The sequence below is a fragment of the Hylobates moloch genome, unplaced genomic scaffold (assembly GCF_009828535.3).
Source record: "Hylobates moloch isolate HMO894 unplaced genomic scaffold, HMol_V3 SCAFFOLD_2, whole genome shotgun sequence".
Taxonomy (NCBI): Eukaryota; Metazoa; Chordata; class Mammalia; order Primates; family Hylobatidae; genus Hylobates; species Hylobates moloch.
The window spans coordinates 6,187,676-6,215,117 of record NW_026652277.1 but is presented as its reverse complement, the minus strand read 5'-3'; the positions used below and the strand labels follow the sequence as shown (position 1 = coordinate 6,215,117).

Sequence of the window (27,442 nt, the reverse complement as noted above, 5' to 3'; positions counted from 1 at the left end):
AGAGTGCAGAATTCACTTAACGGGGAAGGACCTCTCCATTTTCTGAGGGTGCAGTCAAGTGAGGGTTGCCCTATTTGGAGCCACAGAACTAAAGGCTTAGGGGAGGTTTGAGAAGTAAGTATTCTTAAGCAGCCTCTTTGAATGTAATTTTTTTGGTCTATCTACAAAATCATAGATTAAGAAGCTGTTTTATATTTTTTTAATCTTCAGAAAATTGAGAAATACTCACCAGAATATTATTTAAAAACCCTTATCAGAATTTTTTTAAATTTTTCTTTATATGTGTAAGGCCTGCAATATATCTAAAATATTTCTGTACCTAGGCACGGACTAAACTGTGGGGGGTGGATGGATAGATGGATAATGGATGGGTGCAGATGGTTGGGTGAATGGATGATGAATGGATGAACAGATATTTGGATGGATGGATGGGTGTGGCTGGTTGGATGGACAAACGATGGATGAATGATGGATGGATGAATGGATGGATATGCATGCATGGATGGATGGATGGATGGATGGATGGATGGATGGATGGATGATGGATGAATGATGAATGGATGAACAGATGGATGGATGGATGAATGGATGTATGTGGATGGATGGACAGATGGATAAATGATGGATGGATGAGGAATGGATGAACAGATGGAGGGATGGATGATGGATGGATGATGGATGGGTGTGGATGGATGGATGGACAACGGATAGATGAACAGATGGATGGATGGGTGTGGATGGATGGATGGATAAATGATGGATGACGAATGGATGAACAGATGGATGGATGGATGATGGATGGATGAACAGATGGATGGATGGATGGGTATGAATGGATGGGTGATGGGTAAATTGAACAGACTAATGGATGAACAGATGGAGGGATGGATGATGGATGGATGAACAGATGGTTGGATGGATAGATGGATGGGATGGATGGATGGATGGTGATGGATGGATGGGGAGATAAATAAAGGGGGTGGGCACAGTGGCTCACACCTGTAAATCCTAGCACTTTGGGAGGCCAAGGCAGACGGATCACCTGGGGTTAGGAGTTGGAAACCAGCCTGGCCAACATGACAAAATCCCGTCTCTACTAAAAATACAAAAATTAGCTGGGTGTAGTGGCCCGTGCCTGTAATCCCAGCTACTCTGAAGGCTGAGGCACAAGAATCATTTGAACCTTTTAGGCAGAGGTTGCAGTGAGCCGAGATCATGCCACTGCACTCCAGCCTGGGCAACAGTGCAACAGTCCATCTCAAAAAATTTAAAAAGTAAAAAAAGTAAAAAATAAATGTGAGGTAAGAAGAAAAATTAGGAAGGCTGGAGAGAGAGAGAGAGAGACAGAGATCTTAGAGTGGAAGGGACCCCGTGAAACCTAAGCCCACATGCCTTGGTGCATTTTATTTCCCTATGTCACAAAGCTTCTTTCTATCATGTCACCATGTAAATTATTAACACTCAGAACAAAAAAAGCAATAGATGTCCATAAGTAGCTTTACTATCACAACAAGTTGTACCCATTTTCGAGTCTTACCCGGCCCATGCATGGAAATTATGTTCTTTAAGCCTTCTTAGGCACCAACAAGAAAAAAAAAAACCGAGTTGATTTTTTGTGCTCATTAGGTTGCAGGAGACCCTTGAAAGTCATCATCAAATAGTTGTAACTGAGGTTAGGTCACCAGACAACTATGTTGGCTTTAAGACTGGCCTGCTGCATAATAAGAAATAAGTTGCCTTATAATAAGTTGAATAGTAAGAAATTATTCAACTATCTGTGTGTAATTTGACTTATCTAAACTTTTAATTTGGCAACTGAATTAAAAGGATTCAATTCATTTCTTTCTTTTCACCTCATAGGATAATAATTTTCTGAATTTGTTCACAAAACTGATACATTAGTTTTGAAGGGCTGCCATAAGAAATTACACCAAATTTGGTGGCTTATTCTAGACGCTAGACATTTGGAAGCAAGATGTGGTCAGGGCCATGCCCCCACCAAGCCCTCGCTTTGCCAGCCTCTGGTGGCTGCAGGCATTCCTTGGCTTGTGGCTGCATCACCCAGTCTCTGCCTCTGTCTTCCCACGGCCTTCTCTTGGCCCCATCTGTCTTTTCTAAGAACACTTGATGGATTTAGGGCCCACCTCCATAATCAAAGATAATCTCACCTTGATATCTTCAACTTAATTACATCTGCAAAGACCCTTTTTCCAAATAAGGTCACATCCACAAGGTTGTGGGGGTTAGGACATGAACATACCTAGACATATCTTCTGGGGGCCACCATTCCACCCACACAGCTGGTATCACAGACCATATGTGCTCTGGATGTGCAGGTCTTTGTCAAGCATGGCAGTGGGTACTAAACATAGAGAAGTCCCAACCCCCAGAATCCTGATAAGCCACTTTCTGGGGTTTCTTCAGAGGCAGAATGGATGGATGATGAATGGATGAACAGATGAAAAGACACAAGCTGTACATTCTAAAAATGTCCAAGTGAATGTGATTCCAATTAAAAGTGCAAGTGCTGAAAGGAAAAATATATATCACCAGACTTAAGTAGGGGAGATGGCAAACAAAAATTCTTCTGTGAAGGTAGACTTTTTAGAGGGGAAGAGGCTTTGCAGACGGAAGAAGTGACTCCAGGAAAGGCACAGCAATAGGAAAATAGAGGAATATTCAGCAGGTGCATCCAGCTTCAGGGGCAAGGCTGCTGTTGGTCAATGAAAAGCATTAGATGTGGAGAAGCAGGTGTGGTGGCGTCACTCACCATCTGCCAGAGGAACCATAAAATCGACGGCATCTTCAAAGATGTTGTAAGCCCTGGTTTGGGTCAAATGTGAAAACATAGAGCCGGAAAGTATGCAGATGTGGAAAGAAGAATCTAGAACTTCCAATCTTAGAGTATTAGAACTAAGAGGAACCTTAAGATTGTATATTATTGACGATAAAACTGGGCCAAACCCATGTGTTTGAAGCCACTTTCTATGCTTTCACTTGATTACCTCATTGGACGTCACAGGACCCCATGAGACAAGTGAGGCAAGCATCATGGTCCCTGTTCCTTGGATGAGTCTTGGAGGCTCCCAGAGGGGAAATGGTGAGGCGGAGCCAGCCGGCCGTAATGCTGGGATTGGGAAGCCAACTGTGATGCCCGCTCCACCTCTTCCAAATAGAAAAGCTTTGCCTCCGTTGACCTCATGATGGAATGAAAGAGTGCCCCTGGATGTTCTCTTCTGCTTGATGCCGTGATGGCTGCTTCTCCTCTGACAGATGAAAGCTTGCAGAGACATGCGCGGGCTGTGGACTCTGAAGTTCTCCCCTGGGTCCTCATGCCCCATGGGGTGTAAGCGTGACATGCCTCAGAACACCCTGGGCCTCTAGGTTCTCTGCCCTCTCCAGCTGGCTCCAGGGGTCCTCGCTGATCTTCCTTGTCACTCCTTCCTCACCCCCATGGAGGGCTGGCTTCACATGGCAGCCTTTCAGAACCTTTCCCATATTGACCTAGATCCCTCAGAGCTGGCCAGGCGCAGTGGCTCACGCCTATAATCCCAGCATTTTGATAGTCTGAGGCAGAAGGATTGCTTAATGTCAGGAGTTCATGACCAGCCTTGGCAACATAGTGAGACCTTGTCTCTACAAAAAATTTAAAAAATTAGCCAGGCATGGCGATGGCACACATGTGGTCAAGAGTCTGAGGTGGGAGGATTGCTTGAGCTCAAGAGGTTGAGGCTGCAGTGAACTGACATCATGCCACTGCACTCCAGCCTGGATGACAGGGAAAGACCTCATCTCAGGGAAAAAAAAAAAAAAAAAGAAACTGATATCAAGGGAAGCACCTGAATTCTCTTTAAAAAATCAATTTCACAACTACAGAATGAGAAGAAATTGGGATAATGGCACTTCGTATAGGAAATTAAAAAAAACACCTGAAGGTTTTAGTTTACAATAAACTCAATATTGGGCATTATTGTGATGAAACTATGAAAAATATGGTGCAGGATCTTAGTCCACTGTGGCAAAAGGCAAGAGGATGGTAATGGAGCTCTGGGTGCCACTGTAACCTACACCACTCAGATTGTCTCTCTGGAAGATTCTGGCTTCATTCTCAGCACCATGTTTCAAGAAGAAAACTGACAAATTCAAGATACTTGGAAGGCAGAGGCCAGAATGTTTGCCCTTCATCCGGTTTCTCCCAGTGGCCACATCTCATGCAGCTGTGGTACATGGTCAAAAGGGTGTGAAAACCACGTCATGAGGAGCGAAGTCCCTGATCTTGGTGAGAGAAGAGAAAACTTGATGTCATTTTTTTCAAATATTTGGGGTGTCACACATGATAACAATAGAAAGCCCCCTTGGACCAATAGGTGACATCACAGGGAAGCAAAGTTCGGTTAATTGTTTTTTAAAAAATTTTATCAGTTACATTTCCCTAAGAATGGAATGGGTTATTTTAAGAGGATACTAGTTCTCCAAGGAAACAGAAATTTGTTGGCATGACATTCTGGTGTTGGATGGATTCTGGTTCCTAAGGGGTTCAGTATTAGTTAGGAACAACCTTCATCAACTGGACTTGGAATTAGGTGCAGTATAATTCATTCACAAATGTGTAGAAAATGGCATACAGTAAGTACATTTTTTAGGTTTTCCTCCTTCATCATTACCCTCAGGAAAGTCCTGGGATCAAGGGTCCCCAATGGTTATGGGTGCTCTGTCCTCCTTATACTGAGCTGCACCCCTTGGTAAATCAGAGAAAGAATCCACAGCAGCTAGAGTGCCCTTGCAGAATCTGCTTTGTCTACACCCTACTTGGTGTGCAAATGGATAGATACATAAGCGCCTCTCGTGAGCCCCTCTCAGGCTGCAATAAGATAAACTCCCTCGCCTCCTATGGAATTTTATGTTAACCAAATTATATTTATTAATGTGAGATTTACTTCGCTTTTGTTTTTCAGGGACCTGAAGCTAGATAACATCCTGTTAGACAAAGATGGACATATCAAGATCGCAGATTTTGGAATGTGCAAGGAGAACATGCTAGGAGATGCCAAGACGAATACCTTCTGTGGGACACCCGACTACATCGCCCCGGAGGTAGGAATGCAATGACAGGCTGCTCCCATCTCAGCATGCCCTGGCCGCATGCCATTGCTTCTTTCGCCCCTGAAAATCAGAAAGTTTTGTTTTGTTTATTATTATACTTTAAGTTTTAGGGTACATGTGCACAATGTGCAGGTTTGTTACATATGTATACATGTGCCATGTTGGTGTGCTGCACCCATTAACTCATCATTTAGCTTTAGGTATATCTCCTAATGCTGTCCCTCCCCCCTCCCCCACCCCACAACAGTCCCCGGAGTGTGATGTTCCCCTTCCTGTGTCCATGTGTTCTCATTGCTCAATTCCCGCCTATGAGTGAGAACATGTGGTGTTTGGTTTTTTCTCCTTGCGATAGTTTCCTGAGAATGATGATTTCCAGTTTCATCCATGTCCCTACAAAGGACATGAACTCATCATTTTTTATGGCTGCATAGTATTCCATGTTGTATATATGCCACATGTTCTTAATCCAGTCTATGGTTGTTGGACATTTGGGTTGGTTCCAAGTCTTTACTATTGTGAATAGTGCCGCAATAAACATACGTGTGCATGTGTCTTTATAGCAGCATGATTTATAGTCCTTTGGGTATATAACCAGTAATGGGATGGCTGGGTCAAATGGTACTTCTAGTTCTAGATCCCTGAGGAATCCCCACACTGACTTTCACAATGGTTGAACTCGTTTACAGTCCCATCAACAGTGTAAAAGTGTTCCTATTTCTCCACATCCTCTCCAGCACCTGTTGTTTCCTGACTTTTTAATGACGGCCATTCTAACTGGTGTGAGATGGTATCTCATTGTGGTTTTGATTTGCATTTCTCTGATGGCCAGTGATGATGAGCATTTTTTCATGTGTTTTTTGGCTGCATAAATGCCTTCCTTTGAGAAGTGTCTGTGCATGTCCTTTGCCCACTTTTTGATGGGGTTGCTTTTTTCTTGTAAATTTGTTTGAGTTCATTGTAGATTCTGGATATTAGCCCTTTGTCAGATGAGTAGGTTCCGAAAATTTTCTCCCATTTTGTGGGTTGCCTGTTCACTCTGATGGTAGTTTCTTTTGCTGTGCAGAAGCTCTTTAGTTTAATTAGATCCTATTTGTCAATTTTGGCTTTTGTTGCCATTGCTTTTGGTGTTTTAGACATGAAGTCCTTGCCCATGCCTATGTCCTCAATGGTAATGCCTAGGTTTTCTTCTAGGATTTTTATGGTTTTAGGTCTAACATGTAAGTCTTTAATCCATCTTGAATTGATTTTTGTATAAGGTGTAAGGAAGGGATCCAGTTTCAGCTTTCTACATATGGCTAGCCAGTTTTCCCAGCACCATTTATTAAATAGGGAATCCTTTCCCCATTGCTTGTTTTTGTCAGGTTTGTCAAAGATCAGATAGACGTAGATACGCAGCATTATTTCTGAGGGCTCTGTTCTGTTCCATTGGTCTATATCTCTGTTTTGGTACCACTACCATGCTGTTTTGGTTACTGTAGCCTTGTAGTATAGTTTGAAGTCAGGTAGCATGATGCCTCCAGCTTTGTTCTTTTGGCTTAGGATTGACTTGGCGATGCGGGCTCTTTTGTGGTTCCATATGAACTTTAAAGTAGTTTTTTCCAATTCTGTGAAGAAAGTCATTGGTAGCTTGATGGGGATGGCATTGAATCTATAAATTACCTTGGGCAGTATGGCCATTTTCACGATATTGATTCTTCCAACCCATGAGCATGGAATGTTCTTCCATTTGTTTGTATCCTCTTTTATTTCATTGAGCAGTGGTTTGTAGTTCTCCTTGAAGAGGTCCTTCACATCCCTTGTAAGTTGGATTCCTAGGTATTTTATTCTCTTTGAAGCAATTGTGAATGGGAGTTCACTCATTATTTGGCTCTCTGTTTGTCTGTTATTGGTATATAAGAATGCTTGTGATTTTTGTACATTGATTTTGTATCCTGAGACTTTGCTGAAGTTGCTTATCAGCTTAAGGAGATTTTGGGCTGAGACAATGGGGTTTTCTAGATATACAATCATGTCATCTGCAAACAGGGACAATTTGACTTCCTCTTTTCCTAATTGAATACCCTTCATTTCCTTCTCTTGCCTAATTGCCCTGGCCAGAACTTCCAACACTATGTTGAATAGGAGTGGTGAGAGAGGGCATCCCTGTCTTGTGCCCGTTTTCAAAGGGAATGCTTCCAGTTTTTGCCCATTCAGTATGATATTGGCTGTGGGTTTGCCATAGATAGCTCTTATTATTTTGAGGTATGTCTCATCAATACCTAATTTGAGAGTTTTTAGCATGAAGGGTTGTTGAATTTTGTCAAAAGCCTTTTCTGCATCTATTGAGATAATCATGTGGTTTTTGTCTTTGGTTCTGTTTATATGCTGGATTACATTTGTTGATTTGCGTATGTTGAACCAGCCTTGCATCCCAGGGATGAAGCCCACCTGATCGTGGTGGATAGGCTTTTTGATGTGCTGCTGGATTCAGTTTGCCAGTATTTTATTGAGGATTTTTGCATCAATGTTCATCAAGGATATTGGTCAGAAATTCTCTTTTTTGGTTATGTCTCTGCCAGGCTTTGGTATCAGGATGATGCTGGCCTCATAAAATGTGTTAGGGAGGATTCCCTCTTTTTCTATTGATTGGAATAGTTTCAGAAGGAATGGTACCAGTTCCTCCTTGTACCTCTGGTAGAATTCGGCTGTGAATCCATCAGGTCCTGGACTCTTTTTGGTTGGTAAGCTATTGATTATTGCCACAATTTCAGAGCCTGTTATTGGTCTATTCAGAGATTCAACTTCTTCCTGGTTTAGTCTTGGGAGGGTGTATATGTTGAGGAATTTATCCATTTCTTCTAGATTTTCTAGTTTATTTTCATAGAGGTGTTTGTAGTATTCTCTGATGGTAGATTGTATTTCTGTGGGATCGGTGGTGATATCCCCTTTTTCATTTTTTATTGCATCTATTTGATTCTTCTCTCTTTTCTTCTTTGTTAGTCTTGCTAGTAGTCTATCAGTTTTGTTGATCTTTTCAAAAAACCAGCTCCTGGATTCATTAATTTTTTGAAGGGTTTTTTGTGTCTCTGTTTCCTTCAGTTTTGCTCTGATTTTAGTTATTTCTATACTTCTGCTAGCTTTTGAATGTGTTTGCTCTTGCTTTTCTAGTTCTTTTAATTGTGATGTTAGGGTGTCAATTTTGGATCTTTCCTGCTTTCTCTTGTGGGCATTTAGTGCTATAAATTTCCCTCTACACACTGCTTTGAATGTGTCGCAGAGATTCTGGTATGTTGTGTCTTTGTTCTCGTTGGTTTCAAAGAACATCTTTATTTCTGCCTTCATTTCCTTATGTACCCAGTAGTCATTCAGGAGCAGGTTGTTCAGTTTCCATGTAGTTGAGCGGTTTTAAGTGAGTTTCTTAATCCTGAGTTCTAGTTTGATTGCACTGTGGTCTGAGAGACAGTTTGTTATCATTTCTGTTCTTTTACATTTGCTGAGGAGAGCTTTACTTCCAACTATGTGGTCAATTTTGGAATAGGTGTGGTGTGATGCTGAAAAAATATATATATTCTGTTGATTTGGGGTGGAGAGTTCTGTAGATGTCTATTAGGTCTGCTTGGTGCAGAGCTGAGTTCAATTCCTGGGTATCCTTGTTACCTTTCTGTCTCATTGATCTGTCTAATGTTGACAGTGGGCTGTTAAAATCTCCCATTATTATTGTGTGGGAGTCTAAGTCTCTTTGTAGGTCACTCAGGACTTGTTTTATGAATCTGGGTGCTCCTGTATTGGGTGCATATATATTTAGGATAGTTAGCTCTTCTTGTTGAATTGATCCCTTTACCATTATGTAATGGCCTTCTTTGTCTCTTTTGATCTTGGTTGGTTTAAAGTCTGTTTTATCAGAGACTAGGATTGCAACCCCTGCCTTTTTTTGTTTTCCATTAGCTTGGGAGATCTTCCTCCATCCCTTTATTTGGAGCCTATTTGTGTCTCTGCACGTGAGATGGGTTTCCTGAATACAGCACACTGATGGGTCTTGACTCTTTATCCAATTTGCCAGTCTGTGTCTTTTAATTGGAGCACTTAGTCCATTTACATTTAAAGTTAATATTGTTATGTGTGAATTTGATCCTGTCATTATGATGTTAGCTGGTTATTTTGCTCGTTAGTTGATGCAGTTTCTTCCTAGCCTCGATGGTCTTTACAATTTGGAATGATTTTGCAGTGGCTGGTACCCATTGTTCCTTTCCATGTTTAGTATTTCCTTCAGGAGCTCTTTTAGGGCAGGCCTGGTGGTGACAAAATCTCTCAGCATTTGCTGATCTGTAAAGTATTTTATTTCTCCTTCACTTATGAAGCTTAGTTTGGCTGGATATGAAATTCTGGGTTGAAAATTCTTTAAGAATGTTGAATATTGGCCCCCACTCTCTTCTGGCTTGTAGAGTTTCTGCCAAGAGATCAGCTGTTAGTCTGATGGGCTTCCCTTTGTGGGTAACCCAACCTTTCTCTCTGGCTGCTCTTAACATTTTTTCCTTCATTTCAACTTTGGTGAATCTGACAATTATGTGTCTTGGAGTTGCTCTTCTCGAGGAGTATCTTTGTGGTGTTCTCTGTATTTCCTGAATCTGAATGTTGGCCTGCCTTGCTAGATTGGGGAAGTTCTCCTGGATAATATCCTGCAGAGTGTTTTCCAACTTGGTTCCATTCTCCCTGTCACTTTCAGGTACACCAATCAGACGTAGATTTGGTCTTTTCACATGGTCCCATATTTCTTGGAAGCTTTGTTCGTTTGTCTTTATTCTTTTTTCTCTAGACTTCCCTTCTCGCTTCATTACATTCATTTTATCTTCCATCGCTGATACCCTTTCTTCCAGTTGATCACATCGGCTCCTGAGGCTTCTGCATTCTTCACCTAGTTCTCGAGCCTTGGCTTTCAGCTCCATCAGCTCCTTTAAGCCCTTCTCTGTATTGGTTATTCTAGTTATATATTCGTCTAATTCTTTTTCAAAGTTTTTAACTTCTTTGCCTTTGGCTTGAATTTCCTCTTGTAGCTTGGAATAGTTTGATCGCATGAAGCCTTCTTCTCTGAACTCGTCAAAGTCATTCTCCATCCAGCTTTGTTCCATTGCTGGTGAGGAACTTTCTTCCTTTGGAGGAGGAGAGGCGCTGTGCTTTTTAGAGTTTCCAGTTTTTCTGCTCTGTTTTTTCCTCATCTTTGTGGTTTTATTTATTTTTAGTCTTTGATGATGGTGATGTACAGATGGGTTTTTGGTGTAGCTGTCCTTTCTGTTTGTTAGTTTTCCTTCTAACAGACAGGACCCTCAGCTCAGGTCTGTTGGAGTTTGCTGGAGGTCCACTCCAGATTGTGTTTGCCTGGGTATCAGCAGTGGTGGCTGCAGAACAGCGGATTTTCATGAACCGCGAATGCTGCTGTCTGATCGTTCCTCTGGAAGTTTTGTCTCAGAGGAGTACCCGGCCATGTCAGGTGTCAGTCTGCCCCTACAGGGGGGTGCCTCCCAGTTAGGCTGCTTAGGGATCAGGGACCCACTTGAGCAGGCAGTCTGCCCATTCTCAGATCTCCAGCTGCGTGCTGGGAGAACCACTACTCTCTTCAAAGCTGTCAGACTGGGACAGTTAAGTCTGCAGAGGTTACTGCTGTCTTTTTGTTTGTCTGTGCCCTGCCCCTAGAGGTGGAGCCTACAGAGGCAGGCAGGCCTCCTTGAGCTGTGGTGGGCTCCACCCAGTTCGAGCTTCCTGGCTGCTTTGTTTACCTAAGCAAGCCTGGGCAATGGCGGGCGCCTCTCCCCCAGCCTCGCTGCCGCCTTGCAGTTTGATCTCAGACTGCTGTGCTAGCAATCAGCGAGACTCTGTGGGTGTAGGACCCTCCAAGCCAGATGCAGGATATAATCTCCTGGTGTGCCGTTTTTTAAGCCCATCGGAAAAGCGCAGTATTAGGGTGGAAGTGGCCCGATTTCCCAGGTGCCATCTGTCACCCCTTTCTTTGACTAAGAAAGGGAACTCCCTGATCCCTTGTGCTTCCCAAGTGAGGCAATGCCTCGCGGCTGCTTCGGCTCGCACACCGTGCGCTGCACCCACTGTCCTGTGCCCACTGTCTGGCACTCCCTGGTGAGATGAACCCAGTACCTCAGATGGAAATGCAGAAATCACCCGTCTTCTGCGTCGCTCACACTGGGAGCTGTAGACCGGAGCTGTTCCTATTCGGCCATCTTGGCTCCACAGACAAATCATCTTGACTTTGCTACTTTTCATTGGATCTCACAAGAAGCTTGTAAAAAGCGGGCCAGATATGATTCCCGTTTTTCACAGACAAGAAGGGTTAAAGGGTCCTCCCAAAACTACGCAATAAGGGATTAAGCCAGAAGCAGAGTCTGTGACGTTTTATATGGCCAGCAAAACTGTCGTGCTGCTGTTGATATTGCTCTTCTGTTTGTTTAGCAAGTCTGCCTTAGAGACACTTCACAGCACCCATGGGCCTCAGTTAGTACCGATCTGTCTCCCAGGAATGGACCCCAGGGTAGCAGAGGGTCAGGGATGGGGTTGCCGTGCACATCAATCTGCTCCATCTAAAAAACCTCACCAACATCAAAACATGTGGCTTTCCTAGAAAATACTGGAATGTCTGGAATTTTTTTTTTTTTGAGACAGAGTCTTGCTCTATCACCTAGGCTGGAGTGCAGAGGCATGATCTTGGCTCACTACAGCCTCCACCTCCCGGGTTCAAGTGATTCTCCTGCCTCCACCTCCTGAGTAGCTGGGATTACAGGCATGCGCCACCACACCCAGCTAATTTCTGTGTTTTTAGTAGAGACGGGGTTTCGCCATGTTTGCCAGGCTGGTCTCAAACTCCTGACCTCAGGTGATCCACCCACCTCAGTGGGTGCTCCCAAAGTGCTGGGAGAATGGCTGGAATAGTGGTGTCATTTTCAAGGCCATCAGTGCTGCAATTCTGCCACTCATTCCAAAGGCCCATTAAAGAAGGAAGAGAAAAATTCCATTTCATGTGAGTGGCACCAACAACAAAATATCTTCTGCGTGTGTGTGTGTGTGTGTGTGTGTGTGTGTGTGTATTTATGTGTGTCTGTTCACAGATGCACCCAGCTAAGCCCAAACACATTACAAGGTAGAACAGATGTTCATCCCCAAGAGAGTCCGACTGTCTTGCTTTAGAGAGTCCAACTGTCTTGCTTTTAAGTTTAGTGCCTCAATCCTATTATTCCTTCTCCATTTTGTTTTGGCTAATAAAGCAACTTGCCCGCAACTCATCCTTGGAGCAACAGTCATGAATTGACAAAGATTTTTTTCCCTCTTTTCCGTTAAAAAAATTTTGTGTGCCACTATGTCCTAGGGTTTTGTTTTCAATTGTGGGAAAATACAACATGAAATTTACCATCTGAACTATTTTTGTGTACAGTTCAGTAATGTTAAAAATAGTGCCAGGTACGGTTAATCCCAGCACTTTGGAGGCCAAGGCGAGTGGATCACTTGAGGTCAGGAGATCGAGACCAGCCTGATCAACATGGTGAAACCCCGTCTCTACCAAAAATACAAAAATTATCTGGGCATGGTGGTATGCACCTGTAATCCCAGCTACTCGGGAGGCTGAGGCAGGAGAATCGCTTGAACCCAGGAGGCAGAGGTTGCAATGAGCCGAGATTGTGCCACCGCACTCCAGCCTGGGTGACAGAGCGAGACTCCATCTCAAAAATAAATAAAATTAAGTGTATTGTATAGTTGTGCAATCAATCTCCAGAAGGTTTTCATCTTGAAAAACCAAAACTCTGTCCCCATTAAATACTAGCTCCCTATTCCCCCTCCCCACAGCTCCTGGCAGCCACCATTCCACTTCCTGTCTCTAGAATTTAACTATTAGGTTGGTGCAGAAGTAATTATGGTTTTTGTCCCTGAAAGTTAAGGGCAAAAACCTCTGTTAATACTTAAGGTAACTTATGTAAGTGGAGTCATTCAGTATTCGTCTTTCCCTGCCTGGCTTATTTCACTTAGAATAGTGTTATCAAGGTTCACTCATCTAGCATGTGACAGGTTTCCCTTCACCTTTAAGGCTGAATAATATTCCACTGTGTGGATGTATCACATTTTCTTCAACGCCTTCCCTATCCCTCCTCCCTACCCTCTGCCCAGACCCTGGCAACTGCCACTCTCAGCTTCTATGAGTTCAACGTGTTTACGTTTCACATATAAATGAGATCTTGCAGTATTTGTTTTTCTGTGCCTGGCTTGCTTCACTCAACATAATGTTTTCCAGGTTCATCCATGTTGTTGCCAAAGGAGATTTTCTCCTTTTTCAGGGCTGATACTCCCCTGTGTATATATAGCACAGTTTCTGTATCCATTTATCCACTGATGGACACTTAGAGTCCATATCCTGGCTATTGTGAATGATGCTGCAAGGAGCAAGCAAGTGCAGCTGTCTCCTCTACGTACTGGTTTTATTTCCGTTGGTAATTTACCCACCAGCACATTTTCCTTATTTCTTTCATCCATGGATGAGTCCTACCATGCACCATCTCAGAGAAGCTTAGGCACAGTTTGTTGGGATGTCAGACGCTGAGCAGAATGGCACGTGCCCTCTACCTTCCAACGTCCAAAAAGGAATTCATTGAAAGTCAACACAGAAAGCCTTTTTTTTTGCCAGAAGAGTGGGTTGGTGAAAGGATAGGAATCTTTCAAACTGTTAGGTAGGCTTCCAGACTTTAAATCCTCCTCCCTAACAGATAGACTCGGACCCCGCTATCGAGCTGTAGGTAGCTCTTAGAGATCTTTCATTTCTAGATTTGAGTGCTTCGGGGTTTTTTTTTGTTTTTGAGATGGAGTTTCTCTCTTGTTGCCCAGGCTGGAGTGCATTGGCATGATCTTGGCTCACTACAACCTCTGCCTCCCAGGTTCAAGCAATTCTCCTGCCTCAGCTTCCTGAGTAGCTGGGATTACAAGCACCCACCACCATGCCTGGTTAATTTTTGTATTTTTAGTAGAGATGGGGTTTCACCATGTTGGCCAGGCTGGTCTCAAAGTCCTGACCTCTGATGATCCACCTGCCTCGGCCTCCCAAAGTGCTGGGATTACAGGGGTGAGCCACTGCACCCGGCGTAGATTTGAGCACTTTGCTATCCTAGGTTCTCTTTCCTGGCACAGGACACAATTTGATTCTGCATATCGGTGATTAGAGTTGTGCCCCCTGAACTGAACAGCCATAGATAGTGAGGATTTAAGGAAGAGAATTGTCCAGATGGCCTCTTTGAATGCCTGACTACTACAGAGAGTTTATGCAAAGACTCAGGACAGTACAAGTCAGCAAAGCATGTAGGCTTGGTTTCCAGGCTCACACCAGAGCTGCTGAAGAACTTAGACACATACCAGCTCTCTTAGGTCCAATATCTGCCACCTAAGTTCTCATGTCACTGATGGGAAAATAAAAACTAATGGCATAGTTTCATTGTTTCTTTAAAAGCAGAGGAAAAGTACAAATTGAAACTGAAAAGTGTTTACTCAGAATCAAACTCAAAAATTTCAGCATTGTTTAGACACTGCTATCCAGTCATTGGCTTCTCAAGAGATACGTTTCAGGGTGATCTTTGTTGCAACTGCACACCATCCTCGACCATTTACTGAGTGGCCTTGAGACGCTCAGGAAGAGCTGTCACTCCTCAGCCTCATTCCTGTTCATTTTGTGTCTGCCTTTTGGTTGTGCAGATCTTGTTGGGTCAGAAATACAACCACTCTGTGGACTGGTGGTCCTTCGGGGTTCTCCTTTACGAGATGCTGATTGGTCAATCGCCTTTCCACGGGCAGGACGAGGACGAGCTCTTCCACTCCATCCGCATGGACAATCCCTTTTACCCACGGTGGCTGGAGAAGGAGGCAAAGGACATTCTGGTGAAGGTAAGAAGTGAAGCCAAGAGTGTCTTCCTAAGACGAGCATTAGGTCTTCTGGTCAGTTTTCTGTTCCTCTTAGTTTCCAACTTGCATGTGGCGAACAATGATTATATTGAACTGGGTTTAAATGGGATGTGCACCATCTGTGTTTTAATACAGGCACCAATATTATGAGCATTAAATGTCAAAATGAGTGTAAGATAAACCCTCACGTGCATCAGTTATAAAATAAGGGCCCAGGAACCAGTTCCATGACCTTGAATACCCTCACCTGGAGATGTAGTTGGTTCATTAAACAAGCACAGTGTGTGGCTTAAAACTCAATCTTCTAGCTACTTGGGAGGTTGAGGCAGGAGGATTGAAGTTGGAAGTTTGAGGTCAGCCTGGGCAATGTATTGAGACCCCTGTCTCCAAAACAATAAAGGAAAAACAAAACAAAAGAAAGAAAATGGGCATTTAGGCTGGGCACAGTAGCTCACACCTGTAATCCCAGCACTTTGGGAGGCCAAGGTGAGTGGATCACCTGAGGTCGGGAGTTCGAGACCAGCCTGACCAACATGGAGAAACACTGTCTCTACTAAAAATACAAAATTAGCCAGGCATAGTGGCACATGCCTGTGATACCAGCTACTCAGGAGGCTGAGGCAGGAGAAAATGGGCATTTATGTTATATATAGTTTTTTTTTAAATTCTGTCTTTTATTTCCCATAGTTTTTTTATCAGAAATATTCAGTCCAGTTCATCTTGCCCTGCCTCTGGTTGAAAACTTGGACAGGATGTATGACTTTTTGGTCTGCTCTTAGATAAAAGACAACCTATTGTCACTCATGTTATGAAACACTGTCTCGGTGGGGAAATTAAAACCATCCAGTCCAAGATATTATTCATCACATAATTTTTTTTTTGAGATGGAATCTCACTCCCTCACCCAGGCTGGATGGAGTGCAGTGGCATGATCTCGGCTCACTGCGACCTCCACCTCCCAGGTTAAAGTGATTCTCCTGCCTCAGCCTCCTGAGTAGCTGGGATTACAGGTGCACGACCACACTCAGCTACATTTTTGTATTTTTAGTAGAGACAGGGTTTCCCCGTGTTGGCCAGGCTGGTCTGGAACTTCTGACCTCAAGGGATCTGCCTGCCTCGGCCTCCCAAAGTGCTGGGACTACAGACGTGAGCCACCATGCCCAGCCTCATCACATAAATTTTAATTTTAAAGCTGGGACTCCTGCTTCCTTTCCTCTGCTCAGAGTTCGTGATTGGCAGCTGCTCACTACTGGAGGAGAGAGTGTTGTCACGCTCTTGTTGACTGTTCTTGTTCTCTTCCATTCTAACTCCTGAGTTTCTGCTTCAGACCTTACCAGGTAGAAGCCAAGAGAGGAAGAAGGATGAGCAGAAAAAAACAGTTATTATTCAGCTGACAGCCTCCTACCCCTGAACTGGAGGATGGCTAAAGCTGAGACTTCAATGAGGCACTCTACTAGGGTCTGCAGAAATACTTATCCTTGCAGATGTGTTTGGCTGAAACCCTTGAGATACAGGCATTCAATCCAGTCCCTAGCCTACATACTGTAGCAAAGCTGATTCTGCAAGACTCTCAGTGTTGGTTTCCTGCCCAGCAGATTGTCTTGGGCAGTGTACTAGTCTGCTCTCATGCTGCTGTAAGGACATACCTAATACTGGGTAATTTATAGGTTTAACTGACTCACAGTTCTGCATGGCTGGGGAGGCCTCAGGAAACTTACAATCATGGCAGAAGGCACCTCTTCTCCTGACCTCAAGAGATCTGCCCGCCTCAGCCTCCCAAAGTGCTGGGACTACAGACATGAGCCACCATGCCCAGCCTCATCACATAAATTTTAATTTTGAAGCTGGGACTCCTGCTTCCTTTCCTCTGCTCAGAGTTCGTGATTGGCAGCTGCTCACTACTGGAGGAGAGAGTGTTGTCACGCTCTTGTTGACTGTGTTCTTGTTCTCTTCCACTCTAACTCCTGAGTTTCTGCTTCAGACCTTACCAGGTAGAAGCTGAGAGAGGAAGGAAGATGAGCAGAAAGAACAGTTTTTATTCAGCTGACAGCCTCCTACCCCTGAACTGGAGGATGGCTAAAGCTGAGACTTCAATGAGGCACTCTACTAGGTTCTGCAGAAATACTTATCCTTGCAGATGTGTTTAGCTGAAACCCTTGAGATACAGGCATTCAGTCCAGTCCCTAGCCTACATACTGTACCAAAGCTGATTCTGCAAGACTCTCTCACTGTTGGTTTCCTGCCCAGCAGATTGTCTTGGGCACTGTACTAGTCTGTTCTCATGCTGCTGTAAGGACATACCTAATACTGGGTAATTTATAAAGGAAAGAGGTTTAACTGACTCACAGTTCTGCATGGCTGGGGAGGCCTCAGGAAACTTACAATCATGGCAGAAGGCACCTCTTCACAGGGCAGCAGGAGAGAGAATGAGAGCCAAGCGGGAAGGGGGAAGCCCCTTATGAAACTATACCTCACTATCATGAGAAGAGCATGGGGGGAAACCGCCCCCATGATTCAATCACCTCCCATCGGGTCCCTCCCATGACACACGGGGATTATAGGATTATAATTCAAGATGAGATTCTGGGTGGGGACACAAAGCCAAACCATATCAGCCAGTACAGTTGACCTTTCAACAGCTCAGCAGTTAGAGAAGCCAACCTCCTATGCAATGACAAATCTGCATATAGCTTTTGAGTCCCCCAAAACTTAACCACCAATAGCCTACTGTTGACCAGAAGCCTTACCAATAACATAAAGTCAATTAACACATGTGTTATATGTATGATATACTGTATTCTTACAATCTAAGAAGCTAGAGAAAAGAAAATTCTATTAAGAAAATTATAAGAAAAATGTGCTTACTATTCATTAAGTGGAAGTGGATCATCATAAAGATCTTCATCCTCGTTGTCTTCATGTTGAGAGGGCTGAGGAAGAGGGGAAGTTGGTCTTGCTGTCTTAGGAGTGGCAGAGGCAAAAGAGGTGGAGGAGGTGGAAGGGAGGCAGGAGAGGCAGGCACACTTGGTGTAAATTTGATTGAAAAAAAATCTACATATTAGTGGACTGGTGCAGTTCAAATCCAGGTTCATCAAGGGTCAATTGTACTTAAAATGCCTGCAGACCAGCTCTCCCCAACCTGCCCTACCCACTGTCCACTGGAAATATTGTTGACTTCTTCACTCTAACAAACTCTGAGAGTGCAGGCTATTACTATCTTAGCAGCAATCTCCAGAATTCACCATCAAAACAGAATTCAGTGCCCCATCCGTGGTAGCCCAGGATCCATCGAGAATACAGGCACGGTACTACCAGTGGAAACTGGGCTCTGAGAATCAAAATGCGTGAGCCAGGAGCTCCCAAGGCAAACCCATGTGGAGACACAGGAACACCTGAGAGCCATCATGGAAGATCTGGACTCCAGACAGACTCAGAGGTGGCCTTTTGTGAGGATGCAAAATACTCTCCACAGTGTATGGGCATAGCAAGATGTAGAATGAAATTAGTCATGTCAATACAACATGCTAAATACATAGAAGAATAATAAAGACCTACATATACTGAGCTACCTCAGCAAATATTTGGGTCAAAGAGACTCATCACTGTAATCAAGAGCCTAGCACATCTCGGCCGGGTGTGGTGGCTCATGCCTGGAACCCTAGCACTTTGAAAGGCTAAGGTGGGAGGATTGCTTGAGCAATCTGAAATTCGAGACCAGCCTGGGCAACATGGCGAGACCCCATCTCTACAAAAAATCTAAAAATTAGCCAGGTGGGGTGGCTGGCGCCTATGGTCTCAGCTACTCAGGAGACTGAGATGGGAGGATCACCTGAGCCCACAAGGTAGAGGTTGCAGTGAGCCATGATCACACCACTGGACTGCAGCCTAGGTGACAGAGCAAGACCCTGTCCCCCCTCAAAAAAAAAGAGTCTAGCAAATCTAAAAGAAGTGGACCAAGAATGCAGGTGTTTTGGAAGAAACATTGTTTTGATTTCTGGCATTTCATATGTCAGCTGGTTAAAAAATAATCATCATTTAGAGAAATAATCTTTAGCCTTGTTCCTGCTATATTGAAAATGGGAATAGGATAAGATCCTTCAACACTGGAAGCTATCCATGGGTTCTAAATTAAAAACTAGAAAAATATTAGCAGGCTCATCTTTTTTCACTAATCTACTTTTTTGCTTTTGAAGAAGTACTTAGAATTAAATGTAAAGGGAATACACTTCCACCTCTCTAATAAAATTGAAAACCTGTCTTGGGCATTAGAAACTTGGAGGCAACTCCAGGGCTCTCCCTGGAAAATCAAGATCTTGAATCTGAGAAGTGCTGACAAAGCCCTCACAGGATCCCCAGCCCAAGGGTAAAGGAACAAGGTGTTTAAAAATTTGAGCCACTTCCATTCAGCTTTCACTTTCTGACTGTGATCCAAACAAGCAATAGCTTAGAAAACTCCCTCAACAACCAATTCAAGGCACTTTTAATGACCAAACACAGATGAAATGAAAGCTAATCTCGAAATTAACCAATTTTTTTTAAAAAGGCTGACAACAGTAAAAATAAGTTAGTGGGGGCTGGGCACGGTGGCTCACGCCTGTAATCCCAGCACTTTGGGAGGCCGAGATGGGCAGATCACGAGGTCAGGAGATCAGACCATCCTGGCTTACACGGTGAAAGCCCATCTCTACTAAAAATACAAAAAAATTAGCCAGGCGTTGTGGCAGGTGTCTGTGGTCCCAGCTACTCCGGAGGCTGAGGCAGGAGAATGGTGTGAACCCGGAAGGCGGAGCTTGTAGTGAGCCGAGATGGCGCCACTGCACTCCAGCCTGGGCGACAGAGCAAGATTCCATCTCAAAAACAAAACAAAATTAAAAAAAAAAAAGTGGGATCTGGATATTAAGTTTTTTACTTTATATAAAGGCAGGTTCGAACACTGTTACAATTGCTACATTTGTAGCAATAAATGTAGCAATCGTAATAATGAACTCAGTGTGAAATGTGTCAGCTTGGGCTCCGTAACAAGATATTACAGACCGAGTGGGTTAAACAACAGACATTTCTTTCTCACAGTTTTAGAGGCTGGAAGTCCAAGATTAAGGTCCAGCAGCGTCAGTTCCTGATGAGGACTCTCTTCCTGGCTGGTAGACAGCTGCCTTCTTGTTGTGTCCTTATAGAAGAGAGAGAGAGAGAAACTCTGGTCTGTCTTTCATATGAGACTTCTAGCCCTGTTGGATCAGGACCTTACCCCATGACCTCATTTAACCCAAATTATCTCCATAAAGGCCTTACCTACAGTTACATTGTGGGTTGGGGCATCAACATGTGTATTTTGAGGGGACGCCATTCAGTCCAAAGCATGAGGCTGCACTGCAAAGCCTGGGCCAGCAAAACCCACTGGAAAAAAGTGAACACAAGGCTTAGTCTGTACAACCTGAGGCGTGAGGGCATCTCCAGACTCAGGGGCTGTCTCCAAGAGAGTCCCAAGGTGGAGGCCCTGGAGGGAGAGTCACAATCCCCCAACACCCCTCATGGCCCATAAATGCCAGCTTCCCCTTGTGCTTCACAAACCCAGCCTGCCCTGAGGATCGGCAATACTTCAGGCCAGGATGGAGAGTGAAGGAGAGGCAGAGGTAACCAGAAGTAATTCCGTGGAGAGAAGCTGGAAGTGATGATTTCCAAGGAGAGAAAGACTGGATGGGAGGAAAGGGTTCCTTCCAGTTGGAGGAGAAAAGGTGAAGAGCCATGTGCTGGAATCCTACTCAGCAATGAAAAGGAACAAACTATTGATCTGTAAAACAACTCAAGGCATTATGCTGAGTGCAAAAAGCCAGTCTCAAAAGATCACATACTCTCTGAGTCCACTGATATAACTTCATTGAAATGGCAACACCATAGAAATGGAAGTCAGATTAGTGGTTGCCTGGGGTTGGGGTGCTGGGGACAGGAGGGTGGGCGTGACTCTCACGATGCGGCACAGACAGATCTTTGCAGTGATGGAACAGTTCGTATCTTGCTTGGTGTGGAGGTTGCCCATATCTGCACATGTGACAAAATGGCATAAGTAGTATATACACACATGGTACCAGCGCCAGCTCCTAATCTTATGCTATCATTACGTGAGATGGAACCATTGGAAGAAATAGGGTGAAGGGCACCCAGGACATCTCTGTACTGTCTTAGCAACATCCTGTGAATCTATAATTATTTAAAAACAAAACAAGGCTAAATGCCTTGCAAACACCAAAATAAAAAGTCATCTGCAGAGTTTCAGTGGCAAGAGAAAGAGTTGCCACAAGAGAAGAAAATAAATTTGGTTGAATAGAGCAGAAACTAGATAATAAAGTTTGAAAAAGAAAACAAGAGGACTGGTGGGTGAAAGAGGTTCTTTACTTTTTTAAGACAGAGTCTCGCTCTGTCACCCAGGCTGAAGTGCAGTGGCGCAATCTCGGCTCACTGCAGCCTATGCGCTTCCCAGGCTCAAGTGATTCTCCAGCCCTAGCCTTCCATGACGCTGGGACTACAGGTGCCTGCCACCAACACCCAGCTGACTTTTGTATTTTTTGTAGAGACGGGTTTTGCCATGTTCCCCAGGCAGGTCTCAAACTCTGGAGCTCAAAGCAATCTGCCCACCTCAGCCTCCCAAGGTGCTGGGATTACAGGCATGAGCCACCATTCTCAGTCAAAGGAAGTTCTAAATGAAGCTTGCCCAACCCGTGCCCTGCATACAGCCCAGGATGGCTTTGAATGCAGTCCAACACAAATTCCTAAACTTTACGACATTATGACATTTTTTGTGATTTTTTTTTTTAGCTCATCAGCTATTGTTAGTGTTTGTTAGCGTATTTTATGTGTGGCCCAAGACAATTCTTCTTCCAATGTGGCCCAGGGAAGCCAAAAGACTGGACCCTCCTATTCAAAGTTGACATAGAAGAGTTTGGACTTGTTATTTCCCATGTGAGTTAGTAAAACTTCCATGAACTTTCTCTTACACATATTCTTGCAGTTGGGCTGATAAAATTAATTTCCATTATGCAATCTGCTGCCCATAAACTGGCTTGAGCTTTATCTCTATTCCTCCTTTGCTTTGATCCAACAGCCCCCACATTCTTGAGCCCCATTTGTTACAAAAATAAAAGGTAATGCCATTTCTCAGAAATGTCCTCTAGGGAATTTGACAAAATGTTATGAAACCCAGAAGTCATAGGTCCTCTGGAAAAGCTGAGGATAGCAGCATTTCGTGGCATCCGTGACAGCAGCAGTGCCAGACTTGTCGCCGTCGGCCCTCCTAGGGCATGGATGCATATCGTGCACTGAACAATTGTGCACTGGGAGAGGCTGTGCTCTGGCGAGAATTCCAGTGGGGACACTGCTGTCCAGTTGATGATTGCTAAAGGAACACCCTTTACTTCCCGTCTCTATTAAAAGTACAAAAAAATTAGTCTGCAGTGGTGGCGGGTGCCTGTAGTCCCAGCTACTTGGGAGGCTGAGGCAGGAGAATGGCGTGAACCCGGAAGGCAGAGCTTGCAGTGAGCCAAGATCGCGCCACTGCACTCCAGCCTGGGTGACAGAGCGAGACTCCATCTCAAAAAAAAAAAAAAAAAAAAGAAACACCCTTTACTTCCTCATTTAGCCACCCAGGATGTCCTGTCCATTTGTTTGAAAATGATGGGAAACTAATGATCTAGAACATAAACACCCCCTCCTTTCATAGAAAGACATATCTGGGGAGGGACTGAAGAGGGAAGGCAGGTTCCAGCACAATCCGTCAGCGCTGCTGCTGGCTGTCCTCCACAGCCTGGAGCGGCTTTCACGCACAGACTGTGCAATAAACTTAAACGAACTTCAACTACATCCTGGCTATTTTTTCCCGTCAATGTAAACCTCTGTCCTGACAGCTTTTACGGACAAAAGCAAGTCTTCAGGTATTTTATTTCCTCAGTGCAGCTTTCCAGGGGCGGAGCTTCCAGCCTGGCCCCCCTCCTGTGAGGTCACCTGTTATCCTCAGGACCTCAGTGGGTCAAGTGGCTGCAGGGCAGAACATACACTAATTTACCATTCTGTGCAAAACTGGAAAGAATATTGAAGCTCAGAGCTGGAGACCATATGCTCTTCTCACTACACATTTTATTTTTTAAAATATATTTTTAAATTTTGCAGGTACACATCCAAGCTAAGAAGGCCCATTGACATGATCCTCTTGGTACGAATGCCACATGTTCACTGGAAGAAATAGAATAGAAAACCTAGCCTGCAGCCCACACGGCCCAGGGCAGTTACTTCCAGCCTACTTTGCTGAAGCATCTCATTAGAACAACATGAGTGAGGTTTTGGCCACTTCCTGAGACACTTAACACCGTCTATCTAATCTCGTTTCATCCAAATGACCTTAAGAAGCGGAGACCAATCATTTATCATTTAGTATCATTGTTTCAGGAGAAGGGATATAGGGCAAGTCACTTATTCCTTTTGCTTCCTTTTTTTTTTTTTTTTTAAGGAGTCTTGCTCTGTTGCCCAGGCTGCAGTGCAGTGGTGGTGCAATCTCAGCTCACCGCAACCTCTGCCTCCCAGGTTCAAATGATTCTCCTGCCTCAACCTCCCGCATAGCTGGGGTTACAGGCATCCACCACCACACTCGGCTAATTTTTGTATTTTTAGTAGAGATGGGGTTTCACTATGTTGGCCAGGCTGGTCTCGAACTCCTGACCTGAGGTGATCCGCCCACCTCAGCCTCCCAAAGTGCTGGGATTACAGGCATGAGCCACTGTGCCCAGCCCCTCTTTGCTTCTAAAACATCAATCAGCTTCTCCATGTGATGACTCCTACTGTTTTATGGTTTGTATAAATGTATGGGGTGCAGGTGTCATTTCATTACCTACATGGATTGCACAGTGGTGACGCAGGGCTTTTAGTACCCACTCCATTTTCTGAGTCTACAGAAAAATATATCTTACCGTGAACTTGGTGCTTCTTTTCTATGCTGAAAACAGGCGACCGGGATAAAATGATAGAAGATGCGTGATCTGCAGACAAACAAGGTGGAAAGACAGCTCATTCACTTATTCAGCAGGCATCTACTGAGCATCTGTGTTGTGCACGGCACTATGCTAGCTTCTGTAAGGATTAGACATGCCAGTGGTGCCCGGCCTCCAGCGCTTACAGTCTAGTAGGAAAGAAGACAACCTTGGAAAAAAGATACAATGTGCTAATTCTCCAGTGGAGGGAAGATGTTGTGTGGTGCACAGATGAGAGATTATCCATCAGGATGAGGGGAAGGAGGCCGCTTGTCATCAAAGTGCATAGCTCCTCTGAGGCTCGGCTTCCTCAGCTGACAACTGGGATGATGAATTTGTTTCTCTTAGAATTTGTTTTAAAATCACTGAGGCATCTAGCACAGTGCCTGCCTCTCAAAGAACATTGGTTGGAGTGGACGATGTATCAATCGTAAGAATCAGGAATGATGTATGATAGGGTGATCAATCCTGAGTATGACTTCAACAGAAGAGAGAGAGCTCCCTGTCAGTGGAGGTAATCAAAGAAAGTTTCACAAGGAAAAGGGGGTGAAAGCTGAGCCCTGAAAGATAAGGCAGAATTTAAAGATGAGGAGAGGGAAGCGGGAGTGGACGAGGGGAGGGTATCTCATGGCAAGATGGAAATGTCATTAGTGAGGGACAGAGATAGGATGGCAGGTGGTGTCTTTGGTGAGCAGAGATGTCTGGACTGGAGAGGGTCCTAATGGGAATGGAAGGTCCTGTGAGTCAGCGTCAGACTCCAGGGAGCCTCGAATGCCAGCCGAGGGCCCGAGGAGGTCAGAACTCACCAGGCCTTTGAGATCACCTTGTCTAGCCCTTCCTTTACACACAAGGAAACAGACTCAGAAAACTTACCTGAGACCACGTGGGTAGTCAGTCTCTCAGATGGCCGTCCTGTTATTTCCACCATGCAGTGGCTTTCTAATTGGGTACTTCGGAACCCCAAGTTTCCCTAGAGAGTCCTCAGTGGCTGCCATATGGAAAGGGGGAGAGAGGAAGTTGAGACTGCCAAGAATTTGCCAATCAGATACACCGGGTGATTGCACAAACATTTCACCCGGAACTTTAAAAGAAATTATCCTACTTTTCTAAAAAAGAGAAAAAACTCCACTTTACAATAGCACGTTGTTTGGTCTTTATATTTTTTTGGTAGAACGGAGACTTTGAAGATTTTCAAGTACTCAGATAGCATAAGTGAAGCACTATTTCAGAACATGCAGGCTGGCTATGTTTATGAGCAGTAAAAACAAGAGACCCTCGCAATTTAGGTGTGAATGGAGGTGAAGGCCCTGTGAAAGCCTCCTGGAAAATCACTGCATTCCACCATGTTTTCTGTTTTAAAGAACCTTAGGCTCCTTAAAATGCCCTATAACTCGTGGTTACTTCATAAATAAACATCTAGCTGATGTAAGAATAACCGGTAACTACTCCAGACACCCAGGGGACCTGTTACTTTTCTAAGTTAATGTTTAGACTCTCCTGTTTCTTAATGCCCTTGACAGGTTTTATTTAAGTTTGAAAAATATCCAGGTTTCTTTCCTGTCTTGCCAGTGTTCATTTTAACCTCTTAGGGGGAAAGAACAGGAGAAGGAACAGTGCAGAGAGGAATGTACATATGTGCCAGCTCGGAAATTATTAGATGGACCTTGAATTAAATATTACTCCTCAGCAGGTTTGCAGGAGCTGAGGGTAATTCTCTTCACTCAGATGCCTTGTAGAGTCCAAAGCTGACTGTCTGGGACTAGTTTCTCTTATACCTGAGTCCTCACAATGCTGGAATCATTCTAAGAACGCAGCTTTGTAAGAAATCAGACTTGATTGATGGATAATTGATCAAATGACAAATAAATTATCACTGACTCTATGCTGTTGGATGTAACAGACCAGGAATTATACTGCACAAATGCGTGCGTATGTGTGCATGTGTTCATGTACGTGTGTATATGCGTGTGCATGCCTCTCCGTGTGCATGTGCTCACACATTTATATGTGTCAGTGTGTGCACGTGTGTATGTGTTCATGTCTGTGTGTATGCATTTATATACACCTGTGTGCAGGTGTATGTATGTGTTCATGTGTATGTATGTGTGTCTGTGTGCACATGCTCACATTTATGTGCATGTGTGCCAGTGTGTATTTATGTCCATGTGTGTATGCCCTCACATATGCCTGTGTGCATGTGTGCGCCTGTCTATGTGCGTGTGTGTGTGTGTGTGTTGCTGTCTCATAAATCGTCACATCAGCCCTGTTAGGAGGGCACTTGGCTCACTTTACAGGTGAGGAAACTGACTCAGGTCTGTCAGTTGCCTGAGGTCCAGTCAATAACACAGGGCAAAGCCGGTTTCAAATCAGGTCTATGCACCTCAGAAGATAACGCGTCAGACTCCAGCAAATTTAGAAAGGCTCCTTGAAGGGAGAGTGTCAGGACAGGTTGACTTTAGTCAATCCTGATGAAGGTGAGTAGAAAAATGAGGTTAGAAAAGAAGAGGCTGGTGCACCAGGAAGCACCACGCCCTCCTGATGCAAAAGGGTCATCCCTGGAGACCTCAGGGCTCCTCCTCTGCTCCCTTTCAGCTCTTCGTGCGAGAACCTGAGAAGAGGCTGGGCGTGAGGGGAGACATCCGCCAGCACCCTTTGTTTCGGGAGATCAACTGGGAGGAACTTGAACGGAAGGAGATTGACCCACCGTTCCGGCCAAAAGTGGTAAGGACTCGCTCATGGGCCGCTTGGTGTCAGCCACTCTCCCTCCGCTCAGGGCCGTCTGCCTGTCCAAGTCACCGCAGCTGCTCACCCCTGCAGGAGCCCCAACTCCCCACCAGCCCCACTCTCCAGGACGAATGCACTTCTCTAACACGTTACTGGCCTGGTGGGGCAGGGAAGGGAGGTCACTCTTGTTTGCAAAATTTAACCTCTGTAGTCAAGATGCACCTGCATGAAGAATGGATTGCTATGCGTCCATGCCTTAGGTTGAATATGAATTTATGAGGGTGACGATTAAACAAGATGGGGATTGTGCACATGATACATATATACTTAATGGTCCAGTCTGGGTAACCCAAACTTGGACATAAACCCTGCATCCTACATCAGGAATTTTAGAGCTGTTTTTTCCATGATGTTTATTAAAGTATCTGTAAAGTGCTCATATTTCCTAACGGTAATTGTTAGGTGTTCTTTGGTTTAAGGGAGAAACTAACTAAATCAGTGCTTTAAAAAAGATAGGTCTGTGCATTTCCATTAATGTCCTCACTGGCAAAAGTCATTAAGCTACATCAGCAAAGGCAGAATGATCTGGCTCACCTGCAAGATGGGCCACCATAAAGTGAAGTCAAAAATAAAGCAAGGTTGGGCTGGGCGTGGTGGCTCATGCCTGTAATCCCAGCACTTTGGGAGGC

At 44.4% G+C, this 27,442-nt stretch overlaps 1 protein-coding gene and 1 long non-coding RNA gene across 5 annotated transcripts in view; one reads left to right on the top strand and one right to left on the bottom strand.

Annotated features, from left to right (window-relative positions):
• PRKCQ (protein kinase C theta) overlaps positions 1-27,442 on the top strand; it is a 199,710-nt gene that overhangs the window by 129,982 nt on the left and 42,286 nt on the right. Inside the window, exons 15-17 of the mRNA XM_058431256.1 lie at positions 4,956-5,094; positions 14,812-15,000; positions 26,622-26,750. Coding sequence (XP_058287239.1) covers positions 4,956-5,094; positions 14,812-15,000; positions 26,622-26,750 — 457 coding nt within the window. The remainder of the gene's footprint in view (positions 1-4,955; positions 5,095-14,811; positions 15,001-26,621; positions 26,751-27,442) is intronic.
• The window catches only part of LOC116467662 (uncharacterized), an 80,609-nt gene continuing 53,683 nt past the window's right edge, over positions 517-27,442 (bottom strand). Inside the window, exons 3-7 of one of the 4 annotated variants that reach the window (XR_009211052.1) lie at positions 24,903-25,017; positions 20,308-20,412; positions 20,087-20,185; positions 17,884-18,041; positions 13,660-14,967 (exon numbers count right to left, since the gene is read on the bottom strand). This is a non-coding gene — a long non-coding RNA (uncharacterized LOC116467662). Of the gene's footprint in view, positions 4,276-13,659; positions 14,968-15,265; positions 15,399-17,883; positions 18,042-20,086; positions 20,186-20,307; positions 22,583-24,902; positions 25,018-27,442 lie in introns of those variants that run through there. The other 3 variants (XR_009211053.1, XR_009211054.1, XR_009211051.1) reach the window with 3 other exon arrangements.